This window comes from Podarcis muralis, chromosome 6 (genome assembly GCF_964188315.1).
Source record: "Podarcis muralis chromosome 6, rPodMur119.hap1.1, whole genome shotgun sequence".
Lineage (NCBI taxonomy): Eukaryota > Metazoa > Chordata > Lepidosauria > Squamata > Lacertidae > Podarcis > Podarcis muralis.
The window spans coordinates 57,561,011-57,582,088 of record NC_135660.1 but is presented as its reverse complement, the minus strand read 5'-3'; the positions used below and the strand labels follow the sequence as shown (position 1 = coordinate 57,582,088).

General features: G+C 42.9%; 1 protein-coding gene across 1 annotated transcript; it reads right to left on the bottom strand.

Moving 5' to 3' along the window:
- Window positions 1–1,605: 1,605 nt before the first annotated feature.
- NPS (neuropeptide S) lies at window positions 1,606–12,128 on the bottom strand. Its single transcript, XM_077930875.1, has 3 exons — window positions 11,988–12,128; window positions 9,611–9,700; window positions 1,606–2,027 (listed from the first exon to the last, which is right to left on the bottom strand). Exons 1-3 carry the CDS (start codon window positions 12,126–12,128, stop codon window positions 1,848–1,850), a joined length of 411 nt encoding a protein of 136 aa, XP_077787001.1. The 3' UTR covers window positions 1,606–1,847.
- Window positions 12,129–21,078: the final 8,950 nt, after the last annotated feature.

The window sequence follows — 21,078 nt, the reverse complement described above, 5'->3', positions numbered from 1 at the left end:
TACTGTTAAATGACACCGGAGGGAGAAGCAAAGGTATGTGCAAAGCAGCAGCAGTAAGGAAGAAGAGAATGTGTGCCCACTGAGGGAAGAAGGCCCACTGGTAGCATCTTGCCTATCTCCCCCCCAAGCTTGAATTGGCACTGTTCCCCTGCTGACATGGGGATTCTCCATACATAAAAAGGCTCTTAGTAGTGTATGTACTTCTAAGCTACCAGTATATTGTACTTCCCAACCACTGGTATCCAAAGGTATCTTTTGCTCTGGGAGCAAAAGAACAACATTACGTGCGTTTTTTGTTGGTAGTATTGTTTGATGCAGTGTACATAATTCTGGCTAACATAGGTTAAGTTGGAGTGCCCACACTCCCCCCCCCCCCCATGGACCACTTGAAATTTGTTGAGGGTCTTGGTGGACCACAATGCCTAATGTAGCTATTTTGATGTGCTGTGCTACATCCTAATGATTTTTTAAATTATATTTTTATGGACACACCTCGGGCCACGTGAATGAAGTTCACAGATCTTTGGTGGTACATGGACCAGTTTGGGAACCCCTGCATTGGAAGGAAGTCTGCATTCTAAAATATACCAAAGATGCTCCTCCCAAGTGGCTTCAGATAAATCAGAAATCTCCAACTCTTGTTGACAATTTGTGCCACAAAAAATGTCCACCCTTCAGCTTGTACACAGTTTTTATTCATATGAAAACAATGATAGATGATGCTGTTTCTTTTTATGCACTTAAGACAACTCAAATTTATTATTCAGATTTTACATCTGCTTTTACAAATGTAATTATTACTGTTGAAAAGCTTAAATGGAAGTTTTGAATTTACCTCATACAGTGATTAATATGTTTGCTTTGCTTTCAGAATGCAGCTAATCGAATGCCTTCATAACATCTTTATGCCAGCATGCAGAAATTCTTACATCACTTCTCTGAGGAAATGGCCACAAGGTAAAAGTCACACAAATAATGTAACTCAGCAGATGACCTTTTCTTGTTGACAAAATCTACAATGTTTTGAGACTGCACAGCTAACCAGGTCTATTTTTGTACAGCAAAGGAATAAACGCATAGACATAAAGAGGAAACTAGACTAGCTTCTGTTATAGCACACCCATTAGTTGATAGTTGGCTCATCTGAATATATGATTCTGTACATAGAGGATAATCTATATAATGATTAGGGGAAGGATATGTCATGCACATTAATCTACATTCACTGGCGTCAATACTGGGACTAAAAACTTAACTTGTCCAAAATATAGTTCAAAACACTTTCTTGTAGAACCTGTATTGAGGAACGCTTGGTTTCCTGACACCCCTGCAGATTGAATTTGGCTTTCTGTTCCATGCAACTTCCATTTATCCAAATACCCAGTGCTTTCTATGAATGAGATTGTACTAAAATGGTTTCATGTAAATGAGCATTGTGTCAGCAAAATTACAAAACAGCGCTTCTGTGTACTAGAGATGAGCACATTCAGATTATTAAATTGGTTTCTTCACAACAGGTTCCAAATGGTTCATAACAAAACACAAGGCCCATATTTGTGTTAAGACATCTGTTAACAGGTGGAATGAAACCAAAAACACTTTTTATATCAACGCAAAAATGTATGCCGTTATTTTTTATTTTTTTAAAGAAATGCCTTTGAACAATCACATTTGCTTCACTTGGCTTGTGCCATTTCAAATAAACATCTGTTTACATTATGAACATGCTGATACATTTGTCTCTGTTGGCTCCATTTCTCATCTAAAAATGCAGTACAAACAATTTTAAAGCACATTCAGTTTAACTTTATACATTCTGATTTGTAGGTATTTCCTCCAGCACTTGCTTATGACTTGGCTCTTTGATAGGAATTTTTTTTAATTCCTGAGCCAACCCCATTCCGAAAGGACCTCTTAATATAAGACTTCTCCAGAAAAGGCTTTAACAATGCTAGTTCTTCGGACCCATCCACCTTGGCTAGGCAACTATTGAGCAGGAGGAGACAGTAATCAGAGTTCCCAGACAGCTGGCAATTCAAAGAAAAAGGATTATTGCTCTGAAGATTTTGGTTTGTTTGTCTGTTTTTTTTAAAAAAATAACAGATAAGGAAAAGCCATATTATGGATTTATATGCTTGTGACAGGGGCACATACGTACGTATACACACAAACTCATTTAGGCTTAAAAAGACATGGATGAATTTGTATTAGCTGTAGATTAAGGGTATAGAATGTCAGGTTTTCATAAGGTCCATGGATATGAAAGCACAGCTTACCTGGAAGAATTGTTAGTATTGTAGACTGTGCTCAGAAGCAAGCCATTTTACTGTATCATTAATGATGTTCTATTGTTCTGGCTTTCTTTTAAGATAGGGCTACTTTTCCTGTCGCTGATTTTTGTGTGCGTGACTAATCATCTAACCGTACGTGCTGACAGGAAAAAAAATACCTTTATATAGTCAAAGCTTCAGAGTGCACGGCTGATGCTTTTTAATGAGGCTTTGAGGTATTATCTTTCCCCAACCTTGTCTTAAGGGCTCAGGGAGACACACAATAACACCCTTTTGACATGTAATCCTTACTAGCACCCTTTGAACTCAGGTAGGCCGACAGATTGCAACTTCTTGTGCTCTGTGAAATTGCTGACCAGGGCTTGGAACCTGGGTCTTCTCCCTTTAAAGGCAGCCATATGCTTCCTCCACCACAACTGTGAGGGTTAAGATGCTATTCGCCTTAGCTGATCAGGCCCTCAGACATGCTTCAGCAATGAATGCGTGGCAGCACTTGTGAATGGCAGCTAAGCTTCCATTCAAAAGCGACACTGCTGTCCACACCATAGCCAGTGAATGGTGTCATGGTCAGGTGAGGCTGGTAAGTGGCCCTTCCAAGCCATAGGACCAGTGGATAGGGCCTGACCTGATAGACTGTTGGCCCCATGCTTGAGTCCTTGCCCTATCACATAGTTTGCACAATCTGGCCCCTCCTCAAAACCAGCATGTGGAAAACGGAAACAGTGGCTCTCATGGCAAGGTAGGACATGGGAGATTTGTGGCAATGCAGCTGCCAGCGACAGGTACTGATGGGAGATTCAATGAGCCCCAAAGCAGCACAGCTCGGCAAAGTGCCAAGCTGTTTGTGGGGAGGAAATTTAAATACTCTGACCAGCAGACCTTGCCATTTTCTGTTTCGCCACTATTTAAATTTCCTACGATGTCCCAGAGCAACACTGTGTTGCAGGCAAAGCTGGAAATCTAAGTGGATTCTGGGTTTAGTCACTCAGTGCTACCCAAAGGACAGGACTAGTAAAATCATCTAAAGGAGGTAGGCTGGCATCATTAGTGGGCTGAGGCAGTGGGGTCCTGCAGCTGGCCAAGGATGCTGAGTGCCTAAGCCCGGCCTGATGACTTCATTTTAGCTGAGAAGCATGAGCTGCCTGCACATCCAGGCTGGGGCTGGACTAGGTAGATCGAGTTTTGGACTCATGGGTTAAAAATTAAGTTGTACCTCCAGTGGGGTCCTGGGATCCCCCAAATCCTGGAGGTTTCTAATCATAGAGCTAAAAATCTCAAGGGATACTGGCCAAACCATCTGTGGGCTTTCCTCGCTTTCCAGAAATACCCAACACTTACAACATGCTTAATGCAAAAGCTCTTGAATTTCCAGAGGTGTAATAATAACCACACAGGGTTTGGAATATTTTAGTAAAGGTAAAGGTACCCCTGCCCGTACGGGCCAGTCGTGTCCGACTCTAGGGTTGTGCGCCCATCTCAATTAAGAGGCCGGGGGCCAGCGCTGTCCGGAGACACTTCCGGGTCACGTGGCCAGCGTGACGAAGCTGCAGCTGGCGAGCCAGCACCAGCGCAGCACACAGAAACACCGTTTACCTTCCCGCTATAAAGCGGTACCTATTTATCTACTTGCACTAAAGAGTGCTTTTGAACTGCTAGGTGGGCAGGAGCTGGGACCGAAGAATGGGAGCTCACCCCGCCGTGGGGATTCGAACCGCCGACCATACGATCGGCAAGTCCTAGGCGCTGAGGTTTTACCCACAGCGCCACCCGCATATTATATTTTATAATATATTTTAAAGGCAAATAGACAATGCATATGGTGTGTGCGTAATGAAACAATGAATGCATTTAATGATTCATATTCTCACAATGAGATCCATTAAGAATGCTATTAAAAATGGATGACCACTAATCAATATCCTGGCCAAAAAAAAACAAAAAAAAAAAACCCAACAACAAACCTCATAATTATTGCACAGAAACAGAAGCTTATTGATATTTAATTGAAATTCAATACAAGGGGCAGACTAATGGGTCCCACTTATACAGGCAATGCATTTTATTAATTAAAAGGTGATTACATAATTGTAATATGAAACTACTTTTAGTTTACAGCTCTATAAATATAAGCACAGAGCAATCGTAACTCCCACCTGCTGAAGGTGGAGGGTTAGGATGTGCCAGATGTTTTGTACAACCTTTTTTTTTTTTTGCCAGGCTACATGATAGAGCCCCCCTGCTCTCCCTCCTGGCAGAATTGGCTGTTAACAGACTACCTCTGGCTTCTGCTGTACTGACTAGAATTGGTACAGCAGAAAAATGGGGGGGGGACTGTGTTCATCATCTGCCCTGGCCAGTTTGAGTAGAAGGACTTTGGATGTAGTAGGGTTCCACCACCGACCCCCCCCCCCCCCAGTTGGGAGTTAAGTTTGGTAGCTAAGTCCCTTTGAATTCATTGAGTCTTATTTTTGAATGTATAGGATTGCACTGTTACATCCATTTTGATTCTCAGGTTGTCTATAAATCCAGAAATGGCCCTTGTAATTCCATAAAAAGTGTGTGTGTGATGGAGAACACCCTATCTGTCCCAAGTTGGATCCTATTTTACCTTGCAATTAATGTTTTAGTGCTGGCTCTGTAAAAACCACCATCGATGCAGAGATGGATTATATCATTTAGAAGCATTTTTACTCATTTCATTTCCTCAAAAGCTTGTCTTCATTTGTTTTAACGATAAAGCTAACTTTTCTAGTTACATGCTCTAGACTCAAGCTCTGCGATACCCACCTATATACAGTGTATATTACTTGTCTGAACAGGAAGAAGTTCACTGGGCACTGAAATGAACACTCCCAAGTTAGGTGGAGTTACGACCCTGGACCATTTGTCCATCCCGGCCAGTGTTTGCTGCTTTACTGACTGGCGATGACACTGCACAGTTTCAAGACCAAACTAGTTGCGAGATTAAATGTGCATTTGCATTGGTGGTAATGGGGCGTTTCCTCCTTATGCAAATAGCAACTTCAGAGGATGAAGTTTCCTCAGGATTGGAGCTGGGGAGGAAATGGTTACATTCCTTCCCCATACCTGCTGAGATGCTGGTAATGATCAGATCCCTGCTCCAGGGGTGCTATTTGCATATATATATATATATATATATATATATATATTTGCTTTCGTAGATTTTCACGGGTACAGGAATGCAGGTTTTGGTGTCCTCGGGTGTCTTCCCGTGTAAAAGTTGGGGTGTCTAGGCGACGTTTCGACGAGGTCTCACTCGTCATCTTCAGGCTGGTGTTTTCGGCTTCTTGTTACTGGAACAGAGCAGGATCTCAGTGTTTGAGTTCCTATAAATACTGTTGAAGGTGTGGTGTATAGCCTCCAATGTTTTGGGCAGAGAGGAGGTTCCCAGGCTAGTGTGCCTTTTCTTCTTTTGTTCCTTAATTACTTGAGGGATATCTTGAGTGATTTCTTGAGCGATATCCTGAATCCCACTTAGGTGGGTCATTAGGTGTGGATTAGTTTCTCAAGCCTTTGTGTCTTGAACTCTTGAACTTTGTGAAGAGTTTTTTTGAGAAGATGGCTGTACTGCATTTGGTTGCGCAACCAAATGCAGTACAGCCATCTTCTCAAAAAAACTCTTCACAAAGTTCAAGAGTTCAAGACACAAAGGCTTGAGAAACTAATCCACACCTAATGACCCACCTAAGTGGGATTCAGGATATCGCTCAAGAAATCACTCAAGATATCCCTCAAGTAATTAAGGAACAAAAGAAGAAAAGGCACACTAGCCTGGGAACCTCCTCTCTGCCCAAAACATTGGAGGCTATACACCACACCTTCAACAGTATTTATAGGAACTCAAACACTGAGATCCTGCTCTGTTCCAGTAACAAGAAGCCGAAAACACCAGCCTGAAGATGACGAGTGAGACCTCGTCGAAACGTCGCCTAGACACCCCAACTTTTACACGGGAAGACACCCGAGGACACCAAAACCTGCATATATATATATATATATATAGCCATTTTAAATGCACATTTAACATCATGTCTTCCTGGAGATGCTAGGACTTGAACCTGGGATCTTTTGCAAGCATAGTGTGTGCTGGACCACTAAGGTATGGTGGGTCTTCCTTCCTCCTAAGCCATCTTTCAGAGGCATGCCACAACTTGGGAGGAGAAGGTACTGGAAGCAGCACTGTAACACTATGGTAAAGTCTAGTGGAGGAAGCTTCAGTCAGATTACATACGACCCAGTGTAAAAGGAGTGACCAAATTCCCGCAGGTGGTGGTTTCCTGACAATATTACACATAGCTAGAAGAAAAAAAAGTGGAGAATAAAGAATTCTACAAGATATTTTTACAGCTGTGAGATATACAGAAACACGGGACTTAATTACTGTAATAAAACTACAGTCTAATTGAGTATTACAAAGCATCGATGATCATCCTGGACAATATATCTGCTTTTTCAGTGGTAATTTCTTTTGATTCACAGAAAATTAATTTATCTCACTTGTCATTTGGCTCTGGTCCAAAGAAACTTAGGAGCAGCAGGATCTTTCAGCGCACAGTGTGTTTGGAGATAAACCGCTTCTTGTACGTGAGGATTGGGCACAAGGGGACCCTCTGGTGCTAATGAATGCAGTTGCTCATGGTCTTACTCTACAGCTGGCTGTGATGCTGTTCCCTCCTGCCCGGCAGGTATTGCAAATCCACACAATCTGTTTCATTCCATGAATTCACTTATGGATCTTGAGGATGCCAGTGACTACAACAAAAGAAAGCCCTTTTGGTTGTGCCACATGCTGCAGATGTTCCTCATGACTCCTGTGGTGACGCCTACCTTGTGGGTCTCCTGGAAACCCTTTGGGGAAGAGAGCACTGTCAGATTATGGGAAGGGAAATGAGTTGCTACCTGGGGCAGCCAAACATGATTCGGAGGGGAAAGTGGGTCTGGTGCCTTCTCCCAGGACAAGGCAAGTGGAGTCCCATCCACCTAGACGTAGTACCCACTTGCAGGCTAGACATTTCCACTGGAATAGAAAGTCACACCGCACCTTGGCTTAAAAGTTTGTCACTGATCCTGGACCCGTGAATCATAGCCCTTTCTTCTAGATCAGGTTGTTCTGCCTTGTGGGCTGTATTTACTCTTTTCCTGTTGCCAAGTCTGTACCATTCTCCTGCTTTAATAAAAATCTCCCCCTTACATACAAGTCAGAGCATCTGCTGCCATGTTTTGGGATGGGAGCAAGGACAGTGTATCCCACCCCACCCCACCCCTAGTCATGCTTTAAAAAATACATGGCAAGTTGCAATTATGTTGAAATCACTTTTGTACCACTTTAACAGCCATGACTTTCCCCAAAGAATCATGGAAACTGTAGTTTGTTAAGGATGCTGAGAGCTGATAGGAAAGCCCTCACAGAGCTACAATTGCCAGCTCTGTTAAAAAACTGCAGTTCCCAGGACTCTTTGCTGGAAGTTGTCATAAGTGTTAAATTAGTGTAGGAAAGGCTTTAGCAGTATGGTGTGGATGTGACCATAGTATGGAAGGAGATGCTCACACGCATCCCCTTCAAAAGCAATGTGACTAGAAGGTATCAACACCTTTACTTGAAACTGAGTCTCATTGGAGCCCTGGCAAAACTACACATGGATCTTCGTCCTTTTCCAAAAGCAGATGCTGATGGGGCAGTTTTGACTGGAGTAAAGACCCAAATTGCTTTGCCAGCCTAATTCCCCAATACAACTCATTTCCCAGAGCTGCTGTTCACCATAGGTCCAATCCAACTGCATTTATGTTTTCTTCTGTTCAGCTAATAGCAGCTGAGTGGCGGTGATTTATACTAGAAAATCGGCACCAGCATAAAGGCTCTCAGTTGTAGGGGGATGGATACAATGGCTTGTATCCAACCATGCCCTTCATCTGACAGACAGAGCCTTTTCTGAAGGAGTTCTTCTGTCAGTCTAAGACTTTCCTTCCAGGGTTGGGAACCTTTTAATCCAGTCCATTTAGTATGGGAACCCCGATTCAGATCCCTTCACAACCCCAGGAAAGTCTCTCGCTATTCCTTCAGAAAGTTGCGGAGAATATAAAATATAAATTGCACGACACAGCGTGCAATATTAAATACACCGTTTCCCCAAAGTCATAAATAATCCCAGTGAAGCTTTTGAGAATGAATTCCTAGAATTAAGCAAGTGCTGAAATATCATCTTTAGTTTCCAATAGGAATGTTGTGGTGTTTTAATGAGATATTTTTTAAAGGCTCAGGTGTGGAATAACAAAAAATAATAATAAATGTTTTTATTATTACAAATAATGGAGCTGCTGCCCACGTGGATGGAAGTGATTTCCCCACCCTCCAACAATATTTTGTCTAACACTGAGATTGTACTGTTAGTTTTGAATGTACAAACAACACATTTGAAGCACATTCAAAGCACACACACACATGCCAAGAATCCTTAAATGCTGGGGGGGGGGGGGAGTATGTTAAAGGTACTGCGCATTGTAGTTCTGTGTGAGGTAAACTAGTTCCCAGGAATCATGCTTTGCATTATTATTCAAATATCTGCTAAATGAGTTTTGCACCTGTGCATCTTAAGCTTTGAGAAATAATTGGTTTAGCACTCTCTCTTCTTAACCAAGTAGAGTCTTTCCGCTGTTAGATACAGCTTTAACTTTCAGAAAATATTAGTACTGTGCTCATTTGTTAAAATGTGATCCCCCACCCGCACCCCCACCCCACCTAAACATTAAAACCACTCTGTTCTCTTCAAATCTATAACAGGTCTCCATCATAGAATCACTGTTTTAAGTTAATAAAGATATAAGTAGTGCAATCCTATACAGGTCCTACACACACTGATCTGGGGGAAAGTCCCATGGAATCCAAGGAGAACTTACTACTTAATAAATAAATATGTCAAATTGCACTGCTAGATAGATATATTGGAGAAAAGTGATTGGGCGGGGGAGAGAAGAAGCCATACTAAATCAAGTTTATAGCATCGAACACATTAATTCTCAGTTTCACGCTTCAATCACTGGAACAGCATCCCTCACATAAAGTGACTAAAGTCTGGATTCATGGAAATCAATAAGTGGAAGGTTGTTACAGCTTTTGTAGATGCACAAAAATGCTTAACAGAACAAGTCCTATGTAATGCCATAGCTAGACTTCCATAAAGGGCATTTGACAGAATTAAGTTGAGTATGTTTAATAATGTTGGTGCTTAAATGAGTTTTATATGATATTTTAAAAATTAATTACATAGTTTATCTCTAGCTAAGTAAGGTTTATTGCTTACCGTAGAAGGGACAAGAGGGTAACACCTCCACATCTGCATTGCCGAGATCCAGAGAATTAATAGAACATTTAGCCTGAGGAGACTGGATAAAAAACACCCAAAATGGAAAAACCACCACGTATTAGTTTAACACCCATTCAGAAGACAAATGGCATTTTATACACGATGCTATAATTTCCCCCAAACATATATCTGATATATTTACCTGATCATTTCTTCTATTCTATTTTATGAAACTTTCAGCTGCAAGTAGAAATCCACAGCTGTATAAGCACTCCCCTTATCTTACTCCTAAACAACCATTTTATACCAAAGGTTCAGGAGCAAAAATGTCACCAAATCGCATTTAAGTCTGACTAATTGGTCACCGGTTGGCCTTTATTCTTGTTAAATGGGAGTGGGAGATGCAAGGAGGCAGCTTCATTCCCAGCACGGAGATACCAAGTGACTAAACTGACAACATTGCCATTAAAAGCATGGCATTTTAACGAGGCATTTAAAATCATTCACACCTGGCCTTTGTCTCTGTGGGGCAAATTGTCCAATGTCTACACTGTTTTATAAAGGTGTACACTTTATGCTAAATTAGCTCTACCTGTTGTATATAAGGCTTGGGAGTGAAAAAAAGGGGGGGAGAGAATCCCCACACCAATTTATTAAGCAAGAATATTTTAAATAATTTTTATTCCAGGGTTGATTTGTATTTTTTAAAATTTGTACATGATATTTGCACAGCACTTTGCCTACTTCCCTAGTGCACAATTTTAATAGGAATGGGACTAAATTTGGTCAGATCTTAGATGGTCAGCTTAGCAGGTGTGCCATGGACCAATCTGAGGTTAATCCTACAGTAATGGCTCTCTCACAGATGTGGATGGAAGCATGTAGCTCAGTGACAGAGCACCCACCAAAACCTGATTCCAGGTTCATCCCAGGGGCCTCTCCCAGCCTTGCCACGTGTGTGCACACACACCCCAACCCTATTTCTTTCTTCACCCTGGCCTGGCCACAGAAGATGCTCACAGGTTGCAGCGTCAAACGAGTCAAGGGAGGGAGAGGCATTCTGATGCTTGGCTTCATTGGCACAGAATTTGCTGTTACACACATAGTCACCTAGACAGCATCTTAAAAAGTAGAGACATCACTTTGCCAACAAAGGTCCGTATAGTAAAAGCTATGGTTTTCCCAGTAGTGATGTATGGAAGTGAGAGCTGGACCATAAAGAAGGCTGATCGCCAAAGAATTGATTCTTTTGAATTATGGTGCTCCAGGAGACTCTTGAGAGTCCCATGGACTGCAAGAAGATCAAACCGATCCATTCTTAAGGAAATCAGCCCTGAGTGCTCACTGGAAGGACAGATCGTGAAGCCGAGGCTCCAATACTTTGGCCACCTCATGAGAAGAGAAGACTCCCTGGAAAAGACCAGAGGATGAGATGTTTGGATAGTGTTCTCGAAGCTACCAGCATGAGTTTGACCAAACTGCGGGAGGCAGTGGAAGACAGAAGTGCCTGGCGTGCTCTGGTCCATGGGGTCATGAAGAGTCGGACACGACTAAACGACTAAACAACAGCAACACATAGTCACATAAAGGACACAGAGCCCTTGGAAAGAAGGGATTGGTTCACCAAAGGTTAAACAATCTGCCATGTTCCTACTATAAAGCTCTGAACTCGCTTCTGCTAATTACGAGCATTCGGCCAGCTCTTGGTTAGAACGAAGCTTCTCCTTCTGTTTCTCAAATTGTCTTTCTCTGTTGTTTCTGTATCTTGCTGGGATTTCCATTATCATAGAGTGAGAATCAGAACTGCAACTTGCCAGTGGTGGCTCATTTTCCAGTTTGCACCTTGTGATGGCCTGAAGCCAAACAAATCGATTGACAAATTCCAGAAAACTAGTAAGCAAGCTTGTCTTTATGCCAACTTGGCACAGTGAAAGCCAATGCAATATTTATACTGAGATACTCAGCAATTCCAACCAAATGTTGGAAGACAAATGTCGCTGTGTGGTGAGATGACCCACATCAGTTTGTTTGTTTTTTAGTAGAGCAAAGGTTATATGTGCTCTGGCTGTGGACAAATTCAGAAGCAAGCCAAACAGGCAAGCTCTTGCTCATGACTAGAAACTCTACAGACTTGGGATAGCTTATTATGTGGGTGAGCCAATTGCTGGGAACCCCTCCATGCAAGCAGGAGCTCATGGGGCTTCTTCTCACACAGCTGTATCACTTCACTGATAAATAAAGAAACTTTGTGGGGTAGGACAAAAGTGCAGCCCACATGTTCACTCTATACTAGAAGTGGGTAACCTCCAGCCTATGGTACCCAGCAGAGGTTCTCAGTTGGACCATGGGGCCATTTCCCCCAGATTATGCCCACCTGCACCACCCCGACATCACAGGTGTTGCGAGGTGTGGGGCACATGACTTGAAAGGAAAAATCAGGATTGTCCTGGTTATTCCTTAGCAAGTGGGCCTTGCATTTGGTGCCAAATTCAACCCCTGCAGGAATCAGCGGCATTATGGTGTTCCTAGTAAGCAACCCCCAAGTGCAGCCAATCTCTATTGCAAGCAATGGTTGTACCCAGCACTAGTCAGCAGATTGGGACTGATTGTTGTGCCCGCTCCTGCCCTGCATATGCCATATTTAAAGGGCTATTTACAAACCAGACTCCAGGTGATCCTTCAATGACTAAGTTGCAGGTAGACATTTGGAAAGCAAATGTCAAGAACGCCATTCTTTAATATCAAAATAAATATTTAATATCAAAATAAATCTAGTGGGGCTTTTTCCTGTTATACAAGTGGGACTGCACTTTGATGTGCTCCTATTTTGGTTTCCTGCCAGCCATGCACTCCTCAAGGAGTACAGCATTCCTTTTGCCCTTTCCCTAGTTTTCTTCCTTTGCAATATTTTGGAATCTGAGCTCACTGGGCATGCTCAGTCCTCATCATGTCTCCTCCCCACCTACATGACTGTGCTTTCCACCAGCAAATATATTTTGTACCTTTCAAAAAGTTAACCCAGCCCTGCTGATAAAGATAGGTAATTGGGGAGTGATTTTGCTATTATTAGTATATATCAGGAATGGGGAACTTGCGACCAATCAGATGTTGCTGTATTCCAACTCACCTCACCCCCCACCATTAGCCATGCTGACTGCAGCTGATGGGACTCAGAGTTGCAGAACTTCTGGACTCTTCACCCTCTAGAATACTGAGCAGCCTTTCTCCCAAACAGATTCTTTCCAGCCAGCTTGGACTACAACTCCCATCAGCTGCAACTGGATGCTAATACAGAATACAGTGCTGGAGCAATGGAGGATTTCGCAACATGTAGCTAAGGTCACTTTCTATTACCTCTTTCCTTTGCTTTTAAACTGGCTGTTAGATTCAGAGTGCTAGCTAGGTGTTAATTTTGTGACCAGCAATTAAAAACAGATATCTTTAGGAGACAATTAGCTTAAACCACTTCAGTGGAACGTCTTCTAGCTTTTACTAGCTGATGGGTTAAGAATGTCTCCTCGATAATGTTTCAAGCACCATCTGTTTATTTGTCCATGAATAAGGTCTAATAAAATAAGTAAAGCTTAAATGGATGCACAGAATGGGTAGGGAGGAAGCAACAACGTGTATTTTAAAAGATGAGAGTAAATTGGTTTAGAGGAAATGTAAGGGATAAAAGAAACATTGACAAAGCCTTTTATTTTAGTGTGACTATTGGAACTTTAGAAAATACAGGTGTCACAGTAATAGATTGTCCTTGAGACTTCAGTGCTGATAATGTTAAAACAACAACAAAAATCCCCCTCCACCCATAGTTCTAAGGTTTGTACTTGAGTGTCTTGGATCATTACATTTTAAGAGCCCTACACACAGTTCATAGCCATGGAAGCTTTTTGTTCCCATGTTTTGATATTTTTTCATTGCAGGAATGAAAAGAACTAGGATCTAGTGTGACTTTGCATTGGGAATGGAAAGGAAAAGCATAAGTCAACAACGGGTTCTGCCCCGTGAGAGAATAACAATAAGAGATGAAATAGAGTCAGATACAGAAATGGGGGGGGCAGGGGCAGATAATGTGATGGACTATTTAATAACATAAATATGGATCAGGCCATTGGCCCATCTAGTCCAGTATCCTGTCCTCAGAGTGGCCAAACACTACCTATGGGAAACCTGTAAGTGCAACAACACTTCCCTTCCTCCAACTTTCTTCTCTTTAAAAAATTCTAACCACAATAAACAAAACAGAAAAAGGTGGTCTTGCTGATGCATCAAACTTAAGTCAAGGCACAACTCACTTGTGGAAGATCAGTGTGGTAGCAGGTACACACAGAAAACATTGTTGACTGAAGCGTGCACTGCTCTGAAATCTGACATGGGGAAGGGTGATGCATAAGCAGCACTGGTGGAGGAAAAGGTGTGCGGGAGGAGCGCACCGCCCTCGGCAGCGCAATCCCGGCAGGGTGCCATCACAGCTGCCCCCCCGCCCGTGCTGGGTGCCATGCCCCTATGGGCAGTGCGCCATGCCCCCAGGACGCATGCCATGCCCCTACGGGCAGCACACCACACCCCCAGGACGCGTGCCAGCCCCGCCCCCACCTGCTGTCTGCCCCCCAGTGCCGGAGCACGAAGCTCCGCCACTATGCATAAGTGCTTAAAATTACTAAGAAGGCTTGAAATGGCCAATGGTACTGCAGTTAGCTCAAAGGTGGGGAAACCTTTTGAGACCGAAGGCCACATGGCCATATTTCTTTCTTGACAACCTTCAGGAGGGCCAAACGTCAGTAGTGGGTGGCATCAGAGGCTAAAGTGGGTGGAATAATGAATACCTGTGCACAGTAGGCACACGCACACGCACACACACACACACACACACCTCTTTATCCTCTATCCAGACAAGCGAGAGGCACTATTAGAGTCCAAGGACATGTCTCAGCCAGGCAAAAACATTCATAGCACATAGCAGGGTGTGGAATGGGAAAAGTTCTGCGGGCCACAGACAGGACCCAGGAAGGCCGCATTCAGGCCCTGGGACTGAGGACCTCTACCCCTGTGTTCATCTATTAAGAGAGAATAGGGTGGCAAAGGAAAGTGTGGAGAGAAGAAAAGGAGGAACGTGTCATGTGGTCACCTGCTTGTTCAGACCAGAGTACTGACTCAGTGTTGCAAGCTGGAACCAATTGGATAAGTGTTTGTGCATGACCTATCAAGAACAGTTTCTGAATAGCTGCAGTGCCAGCAGATTTTTGACAGCTGGCCAGCACTGAGCTGTGTCAGGAGGATTGCGCTATCTGTATCATAAATCTACAGGCCCTTGCTCAGGACTTTTGGAGGACATGGATCATGGAATGGAAGGGATTCACAGATGCCCTTGGAAATGGGGAACGGAACCCACTGTGAAGTGCACACAACCAGTCTGTGACATTTTCCTGCTGTTTGATCCCTCAAGTCCTTGCTAGAGCTGAGTTCATGAAGAGGATATCAACCTTAATTTGCATGAAAATGGAGCTCAGTAAACGCAGATACAATTAAAACCAAGGCTAAACTTTATTAAAGAAGGCTCAAACCTATACAACTTTTCACTGTACCAGAACCATCCAGTTAATCCGCTTATCTCTTAGGGCTGAACGTAGTGTACCTGCCGAGGCTTCAAATGACAGGATTTACTCTCTGAACAAGGCTTGATTTGCTGAATATGTAAATAGTCAAATATTCTCCTGACAGTTTGCATGACTGAAGTTACTTGTCAATGCTCGTAAGAAGCATAGTATTAAAAACGCATATATTCAATTGCATATATATATATTTGTCTTGGGACTGTTCAGATGGATAAGACTCTTGCAGTTCAATCCTGTGCATGCTTACTCAGAAGTAAGCCTAACAAAATTGGATGGGCTGTACTTCCAGGTAAAAAAGCACAGGATTAAAACTGCTGCTGTAATTTAGAACCACTTTACAGTGGTACCTTGGGTTATGAACTTAATTTGTTCCGGAGGTCCGTTCTTAACCTGAAACCGTTCTTAACCTAAGGTGCGCTTTTGCTAATGGGGCCTCCCGCTGCCGCCGCGCCACTGGCGCACGATTTCCGTTCTCATCCTGGGGCGAAGTTCGCAACCCAAGGTACTACTTCCGGGTTGGCGGAGTTTGTAACCCAAAGTGTTTGTAACCTGAAGCGTTTATAACCTGAGGTACCACTGTACTTAGGTTGTGTGCAAATTAGACATTTAAACTACAGTTCCCACAATTCTCTGGGGGGTGCCTTACATGTATGGTGTGTACGCAGCCTAAGAGAAAGGAGTCAGCTACATATTTCATGGTGTGAAATTCAAAAAATAAAATATAATCTGGTAATACCCAAGGACAAGAGAAAATTCATTTCTGCCCTAGCACTGCAGCTGTTAGTACAATATCCATTACAATAGTAATAGCCTATTTATTATGAATCATCCCCAGTGAGTACAGTATAACCCCTTTTAGTCTGTCAATGATAAAAAAAAATGGTTTAAAGCAACGCCACCAGCAGGATAAGCTTCCTCAACGTCAGAAAAGGCTTGCCTAAACAAATAGGTTTTCAACAGATGTTTGAAGCACCCAATGCATATGGTGCTGGAGGAGACTCTTGAGAGTCCCATGGACTGCAAGAAGATCAAACCTATCCATTCTGAAGGAAATCAGCCCTGAGTGCTCACTGGAAGGACAGATTCTGAAGCTGAGGCTCCAATACTTTGGCCACCTCATGAGAAGAGAAGACTCCCTGGAAAAGACCCTGATGTTGGGAAAGATGGAGGGCACAAGGAGAAGGGGACAACAGAGGACGAGATGGTTGGATAGTGTTCTCGAAGCTACCAGCATGAGTTTGACCAAACTGCGGGAGGCAGTGGAAGACAGGAGTGCCTGGCGTGCTCTGGTCCATGGGGTCATGAAGAGTCGGACACGACTAAACGACTAAACAACAACAAACAAACAAATAAGTTTTCAACAGATGTTTGAAGCACCCAATGCATATAGAGCTTCCCAAACCTAATCTAGTAAGCCATTACAGAGGCTGGTGCTATAGCTGGAAAGGCCCATTCTTGTGTAGTTTCTAAACAGCAATCCAATGGCTATGGCCAATGGCCAGCAGTCCCTCATCTGAGGAACATGAAGATCAGCAGTTCCACATAGCTGATTGCAGTCTCTAGGAGCTTGTGACTAAGAGCTTGTGACCAGGACTTGTAAACAGGGGTGTGGGGTTGGTGGAAGAGACTAAGAACAGTGAGCTTGTGTCTTTTGGATGAAGGCTGGTTGCTTGTCTGAGCTGTTTGGAGGCTTGATGGTGCATTTGTTTGTGGGTGTGACCATGTACTCTGCTAGCACCAGGTTGGGAGAGGATGATCTCAACATGTATCGGTGGTGTTCAGTATCCCCATGGTGTCTTTTAAAACTAGCCCTTTGGGAGTTTTATCATATCTAAGGCATAAATATATCCTCTTCAACAGGAGGTTGCAAGACAGTGGTGTTGCCTATAGTCAGACATTTCAACAATTTGCAGCAAAATAATAATAAACTTTCATTGTCAACAATTGACAGCAAAGGCAGAACATCTTGCTCCTAAATTATAACCAGGCAAGTAGTACGCCCCATGACATGACTGTTTTTACCCAAGTATCTGCTCTGAGAATGACAGAAATATAAATTACGTGTCCAGGTACGTTTTGTGGCTCTAGCCTTAAGAAGATGCAAAAATACTATTTAATGTGTCTCAGTCATAGTTCTCTATTTATAAATGTAATTCCTAATATGTAAGTATATTTTTCCTTCCATCTCCTTCCCCATCCCATTATACTTTAAATATTCAGGAAGAGTGTGGAAAGAAGACATATATGTTCCTTTGCATAATTCTCACAATACGAGTCAAGTCTGCCTTTGCTCTGTCTCTGGGCAGAAACTGTTAATTATGTCCATTGCACTGAGTTTGGGACCCAATCCATGACTGACATAAACATTAAGTGATGCATCTTCTGATCCTTTTTGCAAAAAGAGACAATTTCCTCAGGGACTTTGGTGGAAGCAACCAAACCTGTATTCATAACATCTGACACACAGCAAGAATACTATATTTTCTTTAAATAAAATAAAAATCTTAACCACAACCAAGCATTTCAACCCCCAAATGCTATCAATATTTTCAGCATTCCAACTGACAAGGGAAGTTTCTGCCTGATTTGAACACCACAGAAGCAAAATATGATCTGGGTGCATTTTTATTATTTGTTTATTTTTGGAATTCCAAAAATGCAGGTACACTTTTATCTGATATAATAAAGTATCATTTTAATATGGAAGACAACACAGGCAGCAAGAGGCACACAACAAATCTGAGAGCCACAGAGAAAAGCGATTAGCATATCTGCTGGGTTCTCCTCCCCCCCCCTCCCCGCCCGCGTGTCAATATAAATTAGACTTGGTGAAGCTTTTCATATGGATTACTAAGGGAACTGCCACCTTGGAAGGAGATATCAGCCTCCAATTGAAGGCACCTGTCAATGCTGAAACTTAATTTAGGGTCAGGTGGGAATAGATGTCCCATCGGTCATCTGTGAAATGATGGCAAACAGTTTTGAATGGAACAGCAAAGATGAGTACCCATACAATGACAAGAAAATTCGGCATAGCACAACCATGAAAATCAATATTTCAAGCAGTGGCAGAAAAAACTGCTGTCATACTGGCAGAAGGAAGCAAAATGAGATCCCAGTACAGCCGAATCTACAAACTAGTTAAGCCAAAATGCCAGGGTTGAAGCCAATCCTGTTCCTACTGAAGGCATGGGTGCTAAATCAACTTAAATCCAAGTACTTCAGCTAAACCGGATTGAACTACAACAAAAAAAGCAATAAAAAGCATCTATTAAAACTGTGCTGGGGAAGGCCTAAATAACAACTTGGGTAAATACGTTCAAAGTAAAGCTTATTACGAAAGCAACCATTGCTACATGCTGGATTACATCCTGTCCCCATCTGTTCCAAGGCAAATGTTGAGTAACTCCTTGGCTCCAAACAGACTTACACTGAAAATGAAAGTCTCAACCCAGTGGGAAATTAGTCTAGCATCAGTAACACTGCCACCTGGAGCAGGGTGGGGTTACCTAGGGGGGGGTTAAGAGGCAAGCAGGTAAAGGGCGGCAATGGAGGTGTAAATGAATATCAGACTTTGAAAAGCACTGGTTCATCAGCTTTGTTGAATCAATTGAACTAAATAGTTTTAAGTGGATTTTGAATAAATGTGCAATTAATTGTTACTGTTTTGAATTTTATGTGTTATTATCTTCCTTAGTGGCTTGCGCAAACTGCTATTCTGAAGGATGTTTTGTTGCAGAGTAAGGAAGGAGGAATGAGGAAGAGTTTATGGAATCAAGGGAGGGGGCATAGTCCAAAAAAGTTTGGGAACCACTGCTCTATTTTATTGCATCCCCCCACCCCAAACCTTTGAGCCGTGCAAGATTCCAGAGGTTCCAGGCGCTTACCCAGGGTTTTGGAAATAAGGCACAGCAGAGACTATGATGTCTTTATGATATATGGTTTGTTTGCACATATATATCATATATGCTTGATTTTGCTTGAATCCGAGGCTGTGGATATGGGACAAGCAAGGCCCTCTTGGGTGTTAATGCTGTGAACCCCTCCATTGTAGGCTCAGCTTGCATATATGTGTAAATAAACCATATATCATAAAGACACCACAGTCTCTGCTGTCCCTCATTCCAAAGTAAACACAAACCCTGGGTAAACACCTGAAACCCATGGAATCTCACACTGCTTGGGGTTTGGGGGTGGTGTGCAACAATATGTTTCTCAGGCTATGCATGGGTAGGCAAACTAAGGCCTGGGGGCCAGATCCAGCCCAATCGCCTTCTAAATCCGGCCCGTGGACGGTCAGGGAATCAGCATGTTTTCACATGAGTAGAATGTGTGCTTTTATTTAAAATGCATCTTTGGGTTATTTGTGCGGCATAAAAATTCGTTCTCCCCCCCCCCCCCCTTCAAAATATAGTCCGGCCCCCCACAAGGTCTGAGGGACAGTGGACTGGCCCCCTGCTGAAAAGGTTTGTTGACCCCTGGGCTATTGGTTTCAGCACAACTACATCCTACTTTTTCATTCAGTAGAATGGCCTGTGTGGTTGTGGATTTGGCTGCCTGCCTGAGCTGCAAATGCCGCTTCTGCCCATTTCCTTAGCTTCAGGTCTCCTGTAGCTAATATGGACCTGCCCCTGCAAGAGCTCAGATACTGCTGGAACACTTGGTTAATGTGTCCCTTTGTCTCTCCGGAGGCAAAATGAAATAGTTTGGCAGATTCTCCAATTTGCGAAGGAGGGGGATAAAGAAATGGAAAAGCTCCCTCGAGTCTTGAGAATGTCAACAGCAGCATCCTTTTCAGTCTGCATGGATCCTTTCAGCCTCTCACTTAACACAGCAGGCCAGTTTCTAGCCAACGCTGCCGCTTAGAGACCCCCTACCCAAGTCAGCGCAAAAGCACCTGGAGCTATTTTTCCCCAAAGAGATGGAAAGGGTGCAGGAAGCATGAAAGGTTCAGAATGCCTCTGAGGAGTTTTAAGTGCCCACTTAATATCAAGGAAAGTTTCCTGGCGAGCAGAGGGAAGGCATTTAAAATATATATTTCTGCTGAAAATGTGGAAATCAAATCCTTCGTCGGCCTTGGCACACGGATTTCAAGCGGGAGAAGGAACACCAAAAAAGCGGTGCGTGAGGAAGGAGAGAGTGAAAGCAGGTAACACAAAGCCTACACATTTCCAGTCGTCACTTATCAGATGCTACCCTTTGTTAAATTGATGAGTGACAGCCAGGAGCTTTACTACAGCTAGAAATGTCAGCACCAGATCATTATTTGATGACTATCATTGCTAGCATAAAGGTCCTCGTGTAGAATAAAGCTAATGTTGCTGTCGTACAATTCAGTGCCCAGCCTGACATGCCTTTTGTCTGAATATAAGCCACAGAGCCTCATCCAATGAAAAGGCTCAGCCAAGAATATCATATACCAAGGGATGTTAAGATTTTTCCTTTCTCCTTTACACTTGTCAAAGGTGATGGAATGCTATCTTGTTGTATGATGTGTACATCTTTCAGCAAATAATGACTACAAGAGAGCTGCGGCTCAGTGTAATTTCCCAGGTTCAGCAAGTTGGCAGAATTAACCCCTTAAGATGCAAACTGAATGATCCTTGCTGCTGCAGCTGCAGCACTTCTAACACTTCCCCTGCCTAAATTAGACTGCTGAAAATGAAGTGAGTTAACCAGGACTAGGCTTCAGTCTGAAAGGATTGTCAGCTCAGCTCTACTACTGAAAGCTCAGAAATAATAATAATAATAATAATAATAATAATAATAATAATAATAATTTCTACCACGCCCATGTGGATGGGTTGCCCCAGCCACTCTGGGCGGCTTTCAACAGAATAAAAATAA